Below are 17934 nucleotides of genomic sequence, written 5' to 3'. Positions count from 1 at the left end.
GTTTGGGGACAGCAGCACCTCTGGTGAAAGCAGCACCTCTGGGGACAGCAGCATCCTCAGGGACAGCAGCATCCCTGGGGACAGCAGGACTTCTGGGGGACAGCCAGCCCAGCCCAGTCCAGCCTAGCCCAGCTCAGGGACAGCAGCACCTCTCAGGGGACAGCAGCATCCCCTGGGGACAGCCAGCCCAGCCCAGCCCAGCCCAGCCCAGCTCAGGGACAGCAGCACCTCTCAGGGGACAGCAGCACCCCCTGGGGACAGCCAGCCCAGCCCAGCCCAGCCCAGCTGACAGCCCCGGGATGCTCCCGGAGCCGCCGGTGTCGCTGCCGTGCCAGAGGAATGGGGCTCCTAAAGCTCCACGGCTCTGTTCCAGCAGAGGCTCGTTAATAGGACAGAGCGGCGTTTCCAGGACAGCGTCACACACAGACACGTCCCCGGGTGTCCTGCGAGGGGCACTTCGTGTCCAATCAAGGCAAACGCCAATTAAGAGGAGCTGTGGTTGTTGGCAGGAGGCTCTGGACATGGAGCAGCCCTGCACGGGGAGGGAGCAGCACTGCCTGCCTCCCCTCCTGCCCTGCAGCCTCCTCTTCCTCAGCAGGATGGTCCCTCTGGGGGATGGGATGGGAAATGGGGATGGGAAATGGGGATGGGAAATGGGGACGGGAAATGGGGACGGGAAATGGGGATGGGAAATGGGGATGGGAAATGGGGATGGGATGGGAAATCAGGATGAGATGGGATGGGAAATTGGGATGGGATGGGAAATTGGGATGGGATGGGACAGGATGGAACGGGATGTGAAATGGGATGGGATGGGAAATTGAGATGGGATATTGAGATGGGATGGGATGGGAAATCAGGATGGGATGGGATTGGAAATTGGGATGGGATGGAGATGGCAGATCCTCCTTCCAGTCAGACACAGCTCTCCTGCGCCATGACCCCACCATGCCCTCACCCAGTGCCCCAGAGCCCCTTCCTTCTAAAGCAGAGGGATGTGGATGCAATGAGCCCCCCAGGCAGGGGGGAGAGCCCAGGCAGGTGTTTCATCACACACCATCTACACCACACCTGGTCCCAGCCTCTTCCTGAGGCATCTTCTCCTCTGCAGTCCTGGACAAATCCCAATGAAGGTGCCTAATGAAGGTGCTCCCAGCTCCAGCCCAGCTCTGGGTCACAGCCTGGGTACTGGGCAGTCTCCAGCCTCATCCCAGAGTCAGCAGGATGTGGATCAGCCCTCAAGTGGCAGCTTTGCTTCCCCTGTGTTGGGGGAGACCCCTGAGGAGACCCCCCCAAGGACACAGAGGGTGCACAGAGGAAGGGAATGAGGAAAGGAGGAGGAAAGGCAGCCACGCTGTGCAGCAGAAGGGTGAGATCAGTCGCTTCTCGATTTATAGAGGATTAGATCTTGCTGAGCACATGCTGAATCAGATTAATACTATTAACATTTATGAATTATCCTCTAGCAATTAGCTGAGACATCCTCCAGCACAGCACAGGGAGAAGAGGCAGCCCTGGGCTGTGGGTCAGGGGGACAAGGGTGCCAAGGGGTGGCTTGGGCACTGTGGGGAGGCTGGGGTTGGGCTGCTGGACCCCACAGCAAGGTCAAGGGCTCATTGACCGAGCTCCTGTGCATCCCAGTGAGCTCTTGTGCTCCTCCAGCAGCCTGAGCCTCAGCTCTTCAGGTGCTCCTGGAGTTATACAGCCTTATGTACTGAATAAATGTATTTGCTTCCTAATTATACAGCTGTTGGTGGTGCTCCCCCTTTGCTCTAAGGCATTGTGCTGCAGCTGGCAGAGAGACCTCAGCAGCAAACTCCAACCCAGAGGAGGAAGGGGGCAAAGGCAAAGCCTTGAAGGCTGGGCAAGGAATGAGCAGCTGAGGAGAGAGGAGGGAAATAGAGATGTCCAAAATGGCACAGGCTGAGATGCTGATCCACCAGCCCCATCAGCACCAGGGTCACCATGGGCAGATTCTCCTGCCCACATATCTTAGATCTTCTGGCACAGCAAAGGGGGGAAGAATTTGTGCAAACTCAATTTGCTCTCCTGGCACTGCTATATTTTTTTTTTGCATTTCTCTAGGCAGGGACAATTAAAATCAATGAAGTCAGTTTTGCTTTCATGTTCTCAGTGCTGAATTGGTTGAGATAAAATCACATTAAAGAAACAGCTACATATTTAAAGGTAGATATTGCCTGCACTGGAATTTTCTTTCATGAAAATCAATGAAAGCACTTCTCCTGGAATTAAGGCCCGATCTTTTTTTTTTGTTTTACACTCCAAATGAGTCCCAATTTTACAATATACAAGCACAAAGGCAAATCTGAGTGGAAGGTTTCATTTTAAGGAGAAGGGAAAGCAATTTTCAATACAGTGTAGCAAAAACATTATTCCTACAGGAAAAAAGGGGGGGAAAAAGTAATCATTATCTATGAAATAGTTTGTGTTGAGTCACAGCCCAGGGAGGATTGTGCTCAGCGAGCGAAGGGCTGGGCAGACAGATAAATTGATTTTAGAAATGAGGAGGAAAGAGAAGTGATGGAGGCCAGGGTGGCAGGGAGGGCTCAGGACCTGGCAGGAGATGTCCCAGGGGCTGGTGGCAAGAGATGTCCAAGGACTCAAGCTGTTCATCCTGGCTGGGCCTTCACCACACACCCCACTGCCTGCTGTCCCACTGGCACGCTGCAGCCTGAGCTGGGACTGGGGAACTGGGCTGCAGCCTCAAAAAAACAAAAAGTCCCAAACCATCATTTGCCTCCATCCATTATTTTTGGAATAGATGCAAACTGACAGAACAGGATGAGAACACAAATCTCTGCTCTGCAACAGCTCCCCAGGCTCGGGGCACATCCCTCTGTGCCTCAGTTTCCCCCTCCAGCCAAACATCACGCATGCGACATCCACCACCCTCTGCAGCCAGGAGACAAATCCACGGTGCCACAGGAATCCACAACCAAAAGCATCTTCATTTTCCAAGCAGCTCCAGCCCTCTCCCCCCTCCTGCCTGCATCCAGCTCCGTGTTTATGTTCAGCTTCCTGGGAAACAAGAGGCTCGTTACCATGCGGAGGGCGACAGCAGAGCGATTAGTGAAATTTGTTACCCACATGCTCTGAACAAAATTAAATTAAAAGTGCTGCTTTGCTGTCAAGATAAGGGCCAAGCCGGAGAGATAATTTTTCACTCTCAAACACTCAATTACTCGCTGAGGCTGTATCAGATACAATCGGAAAATAAATAAATAAATGGGAAGACCCGCACTGCCTCCAGGAACAGATGTAAAAGCCTTTATCTCCAGCGCAGTCCAGGGAAGTTAAAGTGCCTGCAGCTCCAGCAGCATTTACCTGCAGCCCCTGGTGCTGCCCAGCTCCAGCTTCCAGCAGCTCAGTACCCCTGGAATGGGCAGGGGCATGAGTGAACCCCCACACCTGTCACAGACACCTTTTATGAAAAATCCTTTCCTTAGGATTTTTCCTCCTGAGAAGCTGAGAGGCCTCAGGAACAAAATGTAACCAATGGTTATCTGCTGCTGTGGAATGCAACAGGTGCATCTGGGATTGGCCCATGTTAGTTGTTTGTAATTAATGGCCAATCACAGCCCAGCTGGCTCGGACTCTCTGTCCGAGCCACAAGCTTTTTTTATCATTCCTTCTTTTTCTATTCTTAGCCAGCCTACTGATGAAAGCCTTTCTTCTATTCTTTTAGTATAGTTTTAATATAATATATATTATAAAATAATAAATCAGCCTTCTGAAACATGGAGTCAGATCCTCATCTCTTCCCTCATCCTCAGACCCCTGTGAACACCGTCACACACCCCTACAGCCACCAGTGATTAAAGGAGCAAAAAGGAGGCTGGAGCAACCCCAGCCCAGCTCCCCTGCACAGCCAGAGACCAGCAGGAATGGAGAGGGACTCAGAGTGGGTTTTATGGGCTGTTGCAGTGCCTCATTGCTCTGCAGGCAAAATAAGCCATCATGAAAAAGCACCACATTTGTTCACTCGCTGGAAAAGCAGCATCCATGACGGAGAGCAGAGAATGGTTGGGAAGAAGGAGCATCCCCCAGTGTCACACGGCCCTGGACATCACAGTGTGAGCATGGCTGTGGTGCTGGGGTGCAGCCTGCAGGGAGGGAGGGACCCTGGTGCTCTGGGGCATAAAGATCTGTATCATAAAATCACCTCATTCCTGACATTTGGGGATCTGCAGGTCACAAGGGAGCTGTGATGTCCCATCTGAGCTGCTCTTTCCTGGCCTCACAAAGAGCAGCACAGCTCCATGTGCACACCCAGCTGGGTGTGCACCACACAGGCTGACCTGTCCGTCTGTCCCTGCAGGGAGCAGCTCTGTGTCCCTTCCTGAGGCATCCTAACAGCTCTGTGTCCCTTCCTGAGGAATCCTAACAGCTCTGTGTCCCTTTCTGAGGGATCCTAACAGCTCTGTGTCCCTTTCTGAGGGATTTTAACAGCTCTGTGTCCCTTCCTGAGGGATCCTGACAGCTCTGTGTCCCTTCCTGAGGGATCCTAAAGGTTCTGTGTCCCTTCTTAAAGAATTATAAAGGCTCTGTGTCCCTTCCTGAGGCATCCTAAGGGCTCTGTGTCCCTTCTTAAAGAATCCTAAAGGCTCTGTGTCCCTTTCTGAGGAATCCTAATGGCTCTGTGTCTCTCCCTGAGGGATCCTAACAGCTCTGTGTCCCTTCCTGAGGGCTTCTAACAGCTCTGTGTCCCTTCTTAAAGAATCCTAAAGGCTCTGTGTCCCTTCCTGAGGGATCCTAACAGCTCTGTGTCCCTTCCTGAGGGATCCTAAAGGCTCTGTGTCCCTTCCTGATGGATCCTATAGGCTCTGTATCCCTGAGGAATCCTAACCTGTCCATGCCATGGGCTGACCACGCGAGGAGGGGATGGACACAGGGCTGCCAGGAAGGGAGAAGCATCCCCAGGGACAGCCAGACAGCTCCAGACACAGCCAGACCCATTTTTCCTTCATGGCCCTGGAAGCAGCCCAGATTGACATGTTTGCTTTATCCCCTTTTGTCCCCCCTTGATTGCCAGCAGCATCTCCCCCAGTCTGAAGGCGAGCCAAGCCTAAGGCAGAGCAGGGAGGCAATTCCCTGAGGAGCGTGGAAGAGAGGAGTGATGTCCTGCCTGCAGCATTCACTCAGCTCCAGCGAGGCCAGAGGCAGCAGCAAAGAGAGCAGTACCCAAATTTCATTCTGCACCTCGTTTAGTTCCCCATGAAATAATAACTGCCTGCTGCCTCTGGAGATGGGAGAGGATCAAAGCCAAGCTTCCTCAGATGTAGTAGACTCCGAATACCTAATATTCCTTTATAAAAGGCCTTGTTTTAACCACCAAATACAGAGGCAGATCAAAGCTCAGCTTCTCATTTCTCTAACAGCCCTCAGAAGGCTCCGCCAGGCAGCCCAGCACACGCACACACGGGGCTGACACCAATCCAAGGTACATAATTGAACTCTGCTAATTTGTCAAAACCATCACTGCATGCTGTGGAAACAGCCAGGTGCCTTGTTCACAGAGACCTCAGCTGAGGAGCATCCCAAAGCCATGTCCTGCCTTCCCTGGGGTGCAGGAGCATCCCAAAGCCATGTCCTGCCTTCCCTGGGGTGCAGGAGCATCCCAAAGCCATGCCCTGCCTTCCCTGGGGTGCAGGAGCATCCCAAAGCCATGTCCTCCCTTCCCTGGGGTGCAGGAGCATCCCAAAGCCATGTCCTGCCTTCCCTGGGGTGCAGGAGCATCCCAAAGCCATGTCCTGCCTTCCCTGGGGTGCAGGAGCATCCCAAAGCCATGTCCTGCCTTCCCTGGGGTGCTGGGGAGCTGTGCAGGAAAACAGAGTGGGATTTTTCCCCCTTTCTCTTTTAACAGGCGATGCCAGGAGAGGTGAAGCAATCCCAGGCTCAGGGTGGTGCAGCTCGAGCTCAAGCAGACACCAGAGACAGATTGAGGACACTCCATGAGAAACCCCAGGTGGGTGGACACTGTGCTGGGAGCCCTCCAGCATGCCTCAACCATCCCAGGAACAAAAGCATCCCTTTGCCTTTGCACCCCACGCTTTGTGTCTGGGTTTCCACAAACTCTGTCCCCGACCCCTGCTGGATGGGGAGTGACACCAGGCCCAGACTCAGGGGTTTGGCAGCAGCTATGGGAACCTCCTGGCAGGTCCCAGGGGCTCCCAGCAGGTCACAGAGGCTCAGACTAGAGTGCAAGGGAGGGCAGACAGTCTGTGGGTCTCCAAGACAAATGGGCTTGGGGTGGCTCAGCCCCTCACAGGGTCTCCAGGTGACATCATCACTTTCCCTGCCTCAGTTTCCCCCAACCCAGCAGCATCTGCTGCACATTTCTGTCTAACAGAGCAGCTGCTCTGTGGCCTGGGAAAGCAGAGGGAGGTGCAGGAACCTTTCCTGTGCCTCCCCTCCAGCAAGGAGGGGCTCATTAAACTCACAGAATCCTCAATGAGATGGGTAGGGAGCTGGTACAGCCTTGCAGTTACAGTGCTGCTGCTTCCCCCACACCTTTCACTATTTGGTTTCACCAACAGGAAGGTGCTGCCTGTGACCAGGGAAACTCAGGGCTGCACAGTCACACTTGGAGCTGAATACATTTGCTGGGCACAGGGCAAACCCCACCCCAGAGCAAGAGGGATGGAGCAGGAGTGGAGTTTGTGCACAGGGCTCTGCCTCCTTGCTTTACGGGGATTTTTGCTACTAATATTTTCCTCTCCAACTCAGAGTGGAACCTGACTGAGCACATCCCACCCTGAAGCATCAAAGCTTTGATATTGCCCTGCTGGCCAGCGGGAGATGTGGATTCACATCCTTCCAACACTGTCAGCTTCTCTCTCACAAAGACTCAGCACTGGTGGAAGGTGCAGTGACCAACAGCTCTGGGGACAGGAGCCATCTGTGCACCACAGCCAGAATGCAAAGAGGTTCCCACAACTCCTGGGACTCCCAGGGGAACAGGAAAGGGGAGCCAGCCCCCACAGCAAGCAGAGTCTTGTGGTGCACAAATCTTGTAAATCGGTTGCAAGAAAATCTGATTTCTGGAAATCCTCGAGGAGTCGGTGCTGAGGGTCAGCAGGAAAGAGCAAACCTTCTTGGACACTAAACCTACTTGGGGAAGCACAATGGGGGTCAGCAAGAAGGAGCAAACCTTCTTGGACACTAAACCTACTTGGGGAAGCACAATGGGGGCTTTATGCAAGACAATTCCCTCAGCCCCCAGTGAACATGAACAAACAAACCAGGTTCTCACAGCATTGCTCAAACACAAAGGCAGATCTAACATTCCTGGCCCCAGCTGAGGGTCACTTCAGCCTCTGAGCACAGAGCTGTGCACAGCCTGACAGCCTCTCTCAGGACTTGTTTCACTTGGAAAAGCAATCTGAATTCCAGCTCCCTTGAGACTGCATGCCACAGAGCAGAGCTCACCCTGATCCATCAAAGTGGAGAGCGAGGAGCTGGTGTGGGCACAGGCAGGGATTGTGGTGGAAAGGTGTCTCACTGAAGATCTGGGGGTGAACACAGCACTTCTTGGCATAAGCCAGCAATGCCTCTCCCAGCTCAAATCCCAGAGATGGGGCTGAGCCCAACAGTAAAGACCAAGACTGCAGGGGAAGATCTCCTCTGCTTTACTCCTTACACTCTTCTGCCCTATAATTTCTCTGGGACTTTCCAAAGACATGGTAACATCAGGGTAAGGGCATCCCACAGCCCTAGAGGCTGGGAAGGTGAATGGTGCAGCATTCTGTGACCACAGAAGGTGCTGCCTCTTAGTTCTCCATGTATTCCTGCACTGAAAACCAGGTACCAGAGGCTCTGCTTCTCCTGAGCTGCCAGAACAAACTCTCCCTTGCTGAACATTGTCCTGTGGGAATGTCTCTCTAATCTGCCTTGCCAAAGCACTAGAGAACCTGCTGTCCTCCTTCTCCAGGAGACACAGGAGGCCACTTAACCAAGCTCAAATAAAAGCAAACCTGCACACCTCCTAAGTGGAAACTTCCCATGGCATCATCTGGGATCAATGCCTTGACAGTGCAAGTAATTAGGCTCAATCCTACAAAATCTTATCCGAGGAGAGAAACCCCAAGGAATCCCTCTCTTGGACCTGATAACTACCCAAAGGCACCAGCAACGGCACGCAAACCTGGCGAAATCAATAGGGGAAGATCATTGTAAGAATTAACTGTATCTGACGATGCATCCTTCTCTATTAGAGTTACAATCCTGTCCAATTATGGATCTTGGCTGAACTTGTAATTATGAGTTCGGTGCTACGACTTCCCACTACGCTATTGCTCTGCTTCCATGAGGGAGAGGAGAGTCAATGAAAGGATAATGGAAAATTCCTTTCAAGGATGTAGCGATGGCCAAATTTATCCAGGCAGGAGGGGAAGTACAATGGGGACTTTATGCAAGACAATTCCCTCAGTTAGCCCCCAGTGAACATGAACAAACCAGGTTCTCAGAGCATTGCTCAAACACTAAGGCAGATCTAACAGGCAGCCCAGTGCGACGGCGCGAGGCAGCTCTGCCTCTTGAATTCCCTTCAAACCCAGCCATCAAAGCTGCCCAGGTGAACAACAGCTTATTCACAGGGAAAGAAAGGAATTCTTCCCATTCATCTCTTCCTTTATATTTGCCCTACAAGGAAGCTAAAACCAACAACCAAAAACCAACATAGACGTCAATAAAAATATCTTTGTACCCGACATCCAGTATGAGCCTTTTTCAAGAGACTTGCAGAGCAGTTGACCTCAAGGGGAATGGCATCAAGGCAGCCTTGTAAAAATTTATCTGCCTCTCATTAAAACACAGTTTTCCATACCTTCCCTGTGCCCTATCACTCCTTTCCCTAGTGGAAGCTGAAAAAACCCCAAACTTCAGTGACTTTTCCAAAGTACCCAAGGGCTGTCACAGCCTGCCCAGTATTCCTGAATAAGTCACTGAAAAAGCTACTCCAGCACCTGGGAAATTTGATCTCTGTACCAGCAGTGTTTTGGGACAGCTTGTTTTGTCCATTTGCAACATAACAATTCCTTCCTCCTGTCACACAGGCACAAAGATGATCAGAGAGATGGAACACCTTTCCCATGAGGAAAAGCTGAGAGAGTTGGGATTGCTCAGCCTGGAGAAGAGAAGGCTTAGGCATGAATAACTGCAGCTTTCCAGTACCTGAAGGGAGCTGGAGAAGGACATGGAATGACAGGACAAGAGAAAATGGCTTCAAACTGACAGAGGACAGGGTTAAAAGGAAGTTTAAGCTTAAGCTTATTGGGAAAAAAATCCTTAACTGTGAGAGTGGGGATGCCCTGGCACAAGTTGCCCAGAGAAGCTGTGGCTGCCCCTGGATCCCTGGAAGTGTCCAAGGCCAGGTTAGACAGGGCTTGGAGCAACCTGGGATGGTACAAAGTGTCCTTGACCATAGCAGGGGGTGAAACAAGGTGATTTTAAGGTTCCTTCCAACCCAAACCATTCTGGGATTCTGATTTTATCATTTTCCCCTGAACACAGCTGTGTTTGCACCGCAACAGGTTAGGAAGGAACTCACGAATCCTCTCATCCTTTTCATCAAAAGGTCAGTTTAAACATGGTGATGATTTCTCTTGGTTCTAAAACACATTTAAAAAAAAAAAAAAGGGAAAAAAAACCCCAAACATGTAAAATTGAAGGCCCAGCCTTTGAGCAGGAACAAGTGCAGCACACCCCTGTGCATGCGTGAGCTTATTCCCGTGTGCAGCCATGGAGCTGATCAGAGGTGTTGAGGCAATTTCACATTCAAATAAACACACTGGAAGCATTTATGGGAATGGCTCATCATGGAAACAAATGGGGCCTCGTGCTGCTGCGGTGGGCACCGGCATCTATCTGGCTGCCACGCTCTGCCGGGGCCCGGCTCCCTGCACTAAACAAATGGAGGGAGCAGACCCGCTGTGCAATTTTTAAATTGCTTCCCAATGGAGTTATTTCCCGACAGTGATTTTTCAAACCCAGCAGCAGCAGCAGCAGAACTCGTCCTCTCCTCCACCAAACGGCTCGGGCTGAGCATCCCGAAAAAAATGACAAAAAAAACCGATATGGTGTGATGTGATGAGAGGAAATGCGGACACTAATTTCAAACTCCAGATGATATTTCAGTTTCTTGGCTTCTCTAACTCACAAAAGAGCCTAAAGGGACTTGGGTCTACAAATCCCTGCCCCAACTCTCGTTTTGAATTTGTTCTTTTTAATTGCCTTTGTGCCAAGTGGAAGGCTGGGCAATTTTCATCCAATGAATGTTTTGCATGGGAAATAAAGGGCAGGAAACAGGAGTTTGGAGCAACGAATTGCCAGGGTAACCATCCCTGACAGCTGCATCAGTGCCAGGATGAGGACAGACACAACCACTCCCCACTGGTGCAGCTTTGGGGAAGTGCCAGGGCATGTGGAGGGTAACTGATATTAGAAACCATCAAAGAAACCCAGAACCTCAGCAACATGACTGGGAAATGGGATTTATGGGAAACAGGATTTATGCTTCTGCATGGTGCTGCATCACACAACCAGCACATCCTGGGACGTGCTGACCACCACAGACTGCTATGGCTGTCCTTTAGACTCGGGCAGCACCAGACACCATCACCCATGGGACAGCCAAGGTGCTCAAGCCTTTCTTTCCCCCTAACAGCAGGGTGCAGACACAGGTGTGACCGTGGCTTCTGTACCTTTGCTTCGCCTCCGGCTCCGGTACTGCTCCGTGTAGAAGGTGAGCTGGGTTTCATCGTCTGCCTCTGAGCCAGAGTTGCCTTTGGCACGTCCAAACCCGATCCCACCTGCAGGCAATAGAGAGGAAAAAAATCAGTCCTGGCAGCTGGGATGCTCAGGAGCAGGTGGAGCCAGGAGCTCCTCAGCAGAGCTGAGGATTTGGCCAGCAATCCCTGCTCCTTGCTAAGGTTCTTTGCTTGGGGTCACCCGTAGTGATCAGGAAGTTTTACCATTCATGATTTCATTTTACCATTCATTATTTCATGCTTGGGGTCACCAGTAGTGATCAGGAATTTTTACCATTCATGATTTCATTTTACTACTCATTATTTCATGCTTGGGGTCACCAGTAGTGATCAGGAACTTTTACCATTCATGATTTCATCAAAAATCAAGACCCCACAGTGCCTATAGTGATGTGAATATAAGAAGACACATTCTATCCTCAGAAATAAAAACACCAATATATTTCAAGGGACTTACAAAGAAAACCCCTGAGTGTGACAGCTGCTCTCCCCAAGGACACCTGCGTGGTGAAATGCAGTGAAATTTAGCAAACCCAGCAAGGACAAATGGTACAGGGGGAATACAGCCCTTGGGGGTCACCCAGGACGCCCTTGAGGGTCTTTTCTGCTCCTCAGCACCCAATTTGGTCCATCTGCTCCCCTAGTTTGTTGTGACAGCAGCAGTCAGGACTGACAGGAGCAGGGCTGGCCCATGGTTCACCCGGCCTCCTCCTCTCCATTTATGGTGTGGGATGCAGCAGGAGCCCAGCTGGCTCCATCCCCAGACCCACCAAGAAGCAATGGATACTTAAAAAGCACCACAGACTCTAATTGGCAGAAGTCCTTCAATCTTTGCAGAGCTTAAAGAAAAGAGGCCTCTGGGGGTTGACAGTGGCCCTTTAAACTGCCATTAAAATATTTTACTGTTTTTAAAAAATCTTTTATTCTAGGCAGCAGTGCAATTTCCCCATTTCTTGGCAGGAGAACAGAAAATGAGCGGTGCCTTCTGCCCTCTGAAATCCTCAATCACGGCGATGAGAGGCGGCTGGCAGGAGCCAGAGGGACGCCAGGAGCTCAGCACGTGGCTCCTGCCCTGGCCATGCCCTGCCCTGGCCAAGCAGTGCCCTCCAGGGCAGGAAGGGGCTCTGCTGGCTCCTTTCCTCCTGGGAGCAGCAGGAAGGGTCAGTGCTTGCACACAGCAGCATTTAGTGCTTGGGCAGGGGCTGGGGGGGTTAAAGATCCCAAACCATGACCCATCATCAACCCCTCTTCAGCCACAAACACCACAAAAAACAGCCAGAGCCATGATACACCCACATTAAGGGGTTTGAGAGACACAGCAGAGTGCTAAGACCAATAAGCATTATTTGCATGAGTGAGGAAAATCTTAATTAACCTGGGCTTCTAACGCAGGCCTTGGGCAACCAGCCAGGGCTGCAGCCCTGCTGCAAATCCCCTTCTCACTGAGCAGGGGGTGCTGCAGGGGCCAGGGCTGGGGACAGACACCAGTTATGGGAGAGCCCCCCACTGCTGAGAGCTCAGCACTGTGACCGTGTCCACAGGGGTCCCAGGATGAGGGAAGAGATGAGGATCTGACTCCATGTTTCAGAAGGCTGATTTATTATTTTATGATATATATTATATTACAACTATACTAAAAGAGTAGAAGAAAGGATTTCATCAGAAGGCTGGCTAAGAATAGAAAAAGAATGGAATGAATAACAAAGGCTTGTGGCTGGGACAGAGTCTGAGCCAGCTGACTGTGATTGGCCATTAATGAGAAACAACCACATGAGACCAATCCCAGATGCACCTGTTGCATTCCACAGCAGCAGATAACCATTGGTTACATTTTGTTCCTGTGGCCTCTCAGCTTCTCAGGAGAAAAGAATCCTAAGGAAAGACTTTTTCATAAAATGTGTCTGTGACATAGCACAGCCCTTGCCCCTGCCTGGGAGAGCGACCTGGACGCTGCCTGTGCAGGTAGGACATGGCACATCCCTCTGTCACCTTCCCATGCACCAGAACTGGCCCCTTTTGCACAGGCAGATGGCTGGGGTGGACAGAGGGAGCCCCTTTGGTGCTCTGTGTGCTGTCACACCTATGAAAAATGTGTATTATATGATTGGCTTTTTGCAAATATTAAAATGAATATTATATGTGTTGTGTTAGAAAGTGATGCTGTATTAATTCTCTTAAGTAGTGTGTTAAATATAGTTTTAGGTCATAACATAATGTTAAAATAGAAACTATGCTATATAGGATACTTTTGTTTTGTAAAGAAAGGACTTGCAGCGAGATAGCAGCCACAGGACACCTAAATCTTTCAGAGAAAAAGAATTTATTTCCTTCTTATCAGAAGAAATGAACTTCTTCCCACCTCGAAGGCGCTGTCAGGATTCAGAGGAAGAAGTTGACGATGACCAGACAGAATCCTGTGTTTGAATGGAATTTATGCATCATGTATGAAGTGTATGAATATGCAACGGGCTATTGCTTTTAAGAGTTAATCCTCTGTTAACGTGTGTCCTTTTTTGGGCTCTTTCAGGCTCGTGCTGCCCAGAAAAAGCTACCCAGACATCCATAACTCTTTGTTTCTATTGTCTCATATTGTCCTAATTCAAATTGTCCAAATTATTATTACTCCAAGTGCATTACTATTTTTATAACCATTCTATTACTATTAAACTTTTAAATTTTTTTTAAAAACCCAAGCGATTGGCGTTTTCCACCCAGCTGGCACAGGCAGCAGCCGCTCTGCCAGCCACCGGCCCAGCCCCCTCCGGCCACTCTGCGTTTGTGTGCCGGCTGCGTGCCCGTGATGGATGGAGCTGACATGTTAAATTACTCAGGCTGGATGTCTTCAGAGAGCTGGTGACAGCGATATTGCATTTTCTGATTACCCAGCGCTGAGCAGGATGTATAAATACAGCAGTTGTGAGACCCGAGCCTGCAGAGGAAATGTCTCCTCTGACCCAACACGCGGTGCCAGGGGTCAGCCTGGCAACACCAGCCTGGGGCACACACCAAGGATGTGCCTTCACACCTCTGGGCCATCAAGGATGCTGGAGCACATCTTGGTGGTGGCTTTGAGGATCTCAGAATGCAATCTGGAGGACACAGGGACGCTAATCCTCAACTAATCCTGCCATGAACCTGATTTCATGTTTAACTGGCCCCAAAATCTGACCAAATTAGCCCAGTGAGACATTTCCAACTGGGGCAATGCCTCCTTTTCCAGGTCCATTACCAGCCTTGGTCACAGGCTGCTCACCAGGGCACGGGGCTGAGAATAATCATGATGGGGCCAAGGATGCTCATGGCAGAGAGCACCCATGAACAATTACTGATAAACAAGGACAGCATCCAGGTAAAGCCAAGCAGCCCTGCCTGGTCAGCATTCCCTTTCCTTCAAAAACAGGGAGAAAAACACCCAGTATCAGAAAACTAAAAGACCCTAATCACTGCAATCAGTTACAAACTGGAATAAGATGCTTTACAGGCAGAGAACAGGGAAATGGCAATTTTGAAGGGCTGGGTACCAGTAATGCACTGGCAACTCTCTCCAGCGGCTCTCACAGGGAGATACTCCCTCTTTACACCCAGTTTACTCCTGCTTTTGAGACTGGAGAAAAAACAAAGCTCCCCTTCCTCACCCAACCCATCTCCTGCCCAGCTCGTTCAGCAGGCAGTGGGGCAGGGGAGCTCAAGGAAGATGCTCTTGTTTCTAATCCTGTTAGCAGATTTACAAGCTCGTTAATCCCTTCAAATAGATCTCAGCTCAGGCAGGAGCCGGGGCAGGGTGCTTGTTCTGAGTGCAGCATTAATTTAGTGGGGAGCAAGGAGGGGTGCCAAGGCAAACACCTCGTTATGGTGTAATTAAAGACAGTCCCGTTAATGCAGAGTGGGGATAAGGAAATAAAATTCAGGAACCAGAGTCATCCCCAACGACTTTTTGTTAGCTGAAGCCATGTGAATATTTTTAAAAGTGAGATGTTTGTCTTTAAAGAGGACATAAAGAACAAACATGACATTTTTAATCCTTTCCCTGAAGCCGGGAGGTCGTAGAACATCTCAGGGAAAGAGCTATAGACGTAAAAGGAATCAAAACTGAGGTAAAATAAAGAAATAAGTAACAGTAGCTGTTTGGATAACTCCTATCTGAAGCCAAGCTGACCTCAGCTGCTTAATCCTGCAAAGTTGGATGTTCTAATAGAAGTGGAAGCTTAGTTTTGTCCCCAGCAGTGCCACCTTGGGTGACATCTTTGTGATCCCTCTACTCTGCAGCCGCTATCAATGGAAAAACGATTCTCTGCTTCATTTTCCTCCAGAAAAAGGGCAAATCCCTGTACATAGCACAGAATTAAAGACCCACAACTCCCCTCATTGACCACGCTGGGTTCACCCCATTCTGTGCTCACTCACCCCGTGCAGTGTTGCCTTCTGGGGGTTCAACAAGGCCCTCTGTTCCCAGGTTTCCCAGGAAAATCTGGGTGAGGAATGCCAGTACAGCACTAAGAGCTGGCAGGGCAATGCAATTAGCTAAGTGGAAATTTTCAGTTCAATTAATTTAACTCTGAAAAGAGCACCAGAAAACTGACCAAAAAAAAAAAAAAAAAAAAGCGCAACTAAATGTGGTCAGAGTGGTCAGAGAAAGGTAAATTAGATGCAGATTTAAAGAGGAAAAAAAAATAAATACACAAACATTTTCTTTTGAAACTTAGTCAACCCCAAAACCATAAAAGTACAAAGAAAAAAAGCCCTTTAAAACAAAGCATCCTGTGGCAGGGGTATGTTCACACACACTGGCTTCACATACAGCTGAGAAAACTCTTCCTCCTCCCCAGTCTTCCCTCTTCCTTCTGTCTCCACCCAGAACACTCCACCAGTGCAGGAGGTGCAGCAGCCAGGTGACAGAGCCATGGGCTTCCACTGGGAAAATCTGGGATCATGCTGACCCCAGACAGCAGCCCTTGCACAGCCTGAAGGGTTTTATTATCACCAAGGAGCAACTCAAAGAGCTGGACATGATATTGTGACTCAGGTGAGGTGAAAGCTCGCAGGTGAACTCCAGCAAAACCTCACCAGCAAAATGTGACACTCCACAGGCACCACAGGGCAGTCAGGCAGGGCAAGGTGAAAGCAGAGGTGTCCTGGCAAAAGCAGGGACCACGGATGAGCCCAGCTGAGCCCCAGCTCTCCTCCCTCAGGGAGCTTTGGCTAACTTAGGACACAGCCAAGACCTCCACAGCACAAGAACTGCATCCCCAGCAGGCAGCACATCCCGATGAACAGCACGTGGTGTCTCGGGAGAAGGACCGTTATGGGTTATTCCTTCCCAAATCCAGAGTGTTTTTAAAGCCCTGCCCCAGGAGAGGGCACCAGACCCCCTCTCTGAGCACAGCAGCCACCCCAAGGGCACCTCCCAGCCCGGGGCTGGGCACACAGCGCGGGCCAAGGCCGGGATGCTCTGGGGCTGCAGTTCAGGATCAGTAAACGCTCTGGAATGCAGCATCCCTGCCTCCCTCCCTCCCTCCAGGTCTGCCAGCCCCCAGCTGAGACCTCTTCCTTCCAGCCCTCCCCTCCCACCCTCGGCTCTCTCCATCCTCGCTCTCCCTCAATTATTTATAAGCTCTGAATGTGCTTCACTCCATAGAAGTGTTTAGGGAGAAAGGTTGTATGAAAGAGTCATTAGACAAAATAAAGTTATATGGCATTGTAAATAGAGAGGGTGATGTGGTTTGGTGTTTTGTTTTTGTTTTTTTTTTTTTTTTAAGTCAATCTACTTGGGGAAACAGCACCTTTCCCAGAGCTGCTGGAAACACTCAGGACTAAATCAGATTTAATGAGGAGCAATGGGCAGCAGCTTATGCACACTCAGAGCAGGGAAGGAAAACAAGGCAAAGTTTATCCCAGATTTGTTTCCCTTGAGCTGGGGATCAGGTTTGGATGGTTTATCCCATCCTTCTGAAGGAGCAGCACTCGGAAACCCTTTCAGGGCCTTTCCAAAGAGGAGGAAATCCTTCTGCTGTGTGCAGTTCCTGCAGGGAGCGTGCTCCAGCTGTAGGGCTTTGATGAGGTTAAACATTAATTAAATCAAACCACAAGAAAATAATTACACACATGCATCCATCAGGCTGACTTGTCACTACTCAGAAAGAAAGTTGGATGCAAACTCCATCAGTGGAACTGTCACGAGGCTGTTAGGAGGAAATGAATGGATCCCAAATGGACAATTTCATTTAAGGGGAGGAAAAAACAACTCTCATGGATTGCCATGGATTAATGAGGCAAAGGGTTTATGCTTGCAACTGGATGGGAAATGTAAACATCCCGAGTTTTGTGGTATCATCCTTTGCCCTGAGGGGTTGTTTGCACTCCAGCCTGCCAGAGGCACAGGTAACCACAGGCTGTAAAAACAAAACCTCCAGCACAGAAGAAGCCAGAGAATGGGCAGGGAATGGCATGGATCAGCTCAGCAGCAGCACCCAGCCACCACCTCTACAAGGAAAAACAAATTTAAATTAAGAGGAAAAAAGGATGGATGGGATGGGGGTGTGCAGAGCGAGATCTCCACTGGAGACACTGGCACTACCTGGCTTTTTGGGGATTTCTGAGGACTGAGAGCTTAAAATCTCTTTCTTAGGCTGTGCTGGTGAGGGATCCCTGTGGCTGGGGACTCTGGGAGTCAGAGTCCCCTCCTGAAGCCCGTGGGGCACCTTCTGCCTCAGGCTCCTCATCCCTCACAGACTCTGGGTACAAAACAATCTCATTTTCTCATGCTGAGGAAACCAGTGGGGAGAGATGGAGAGAAACCAAGGGTCCTCTTGCCCTGATAACCACTGACTTTCCCATGGTCACTAATAGGCAGAGGAACCCTGGAGAGGTGGGAAATGGGGTGGGGATGTCTCCAGAGGCTGGGGACAAGCCAGGCTGGCTCAGGGCCACACTCTGCTCCCACTCAGCCAGAGGCTCTGCCTGCAGCTGGGCACTGTGCCTCCTCCTAAACTCAGCTGCAAGGATTAACTGACTTGTTCCATTAGTGACCAAAAAGCCTCTTACCTCCAGTTCAAAAATGAAATAAAAACACACACAAAAGAAAAAAAAAAAAGAAGAAAAAGAAGAGGCTGGAGCAGGGAATCAGGGAAACTTTCCCTGACAGTCTCCG

The 17934-nt window shown here is 50.2% G+C and overlaps 1 protein-coding gene across 1 annotated transcript in view; it reads right to left on the bottom strand.

The window, feature by feature from the left end:
* Window positions 1–17934, bottom strand: part of ASTN2 (astrotactin 2) — a 351565-nt gene that overhangs the window by 228909 nt on the left and 104722 nt on the right. Inside the window, exon 5 of the mRNA XM_071453747.1 lies at window positions 10722–10829. Within this exon, the coding sequence (XP_071309848.1) occupies window positions 10722–10829 (108 nt within the window). The remainder of the gene's footprint in view (window positions 1–10721; window positions 10830–17934) is intronic.

Source organism: Agelaius tricolor, unplaced genomic scaffold, assembly GCF_023055355.1.
Source record: "Agelaius tricolor isolate 1412-34295 unplaced genomic scaffold, bAgeTri1.0.p SCAF_37, whole genome shotgun sequence".
Lineage (NCBI taxonomy): Eukaryota > Metazoa > Chordata > Aves > Passeriformes > Icteridae > Agelaius > Agelaius tricolor.
The sequence above is the reverse complement of the archived record's forward strand: the minus strand, read 5'-3'. Positions and strand labels throughout refer to the sequence as shown.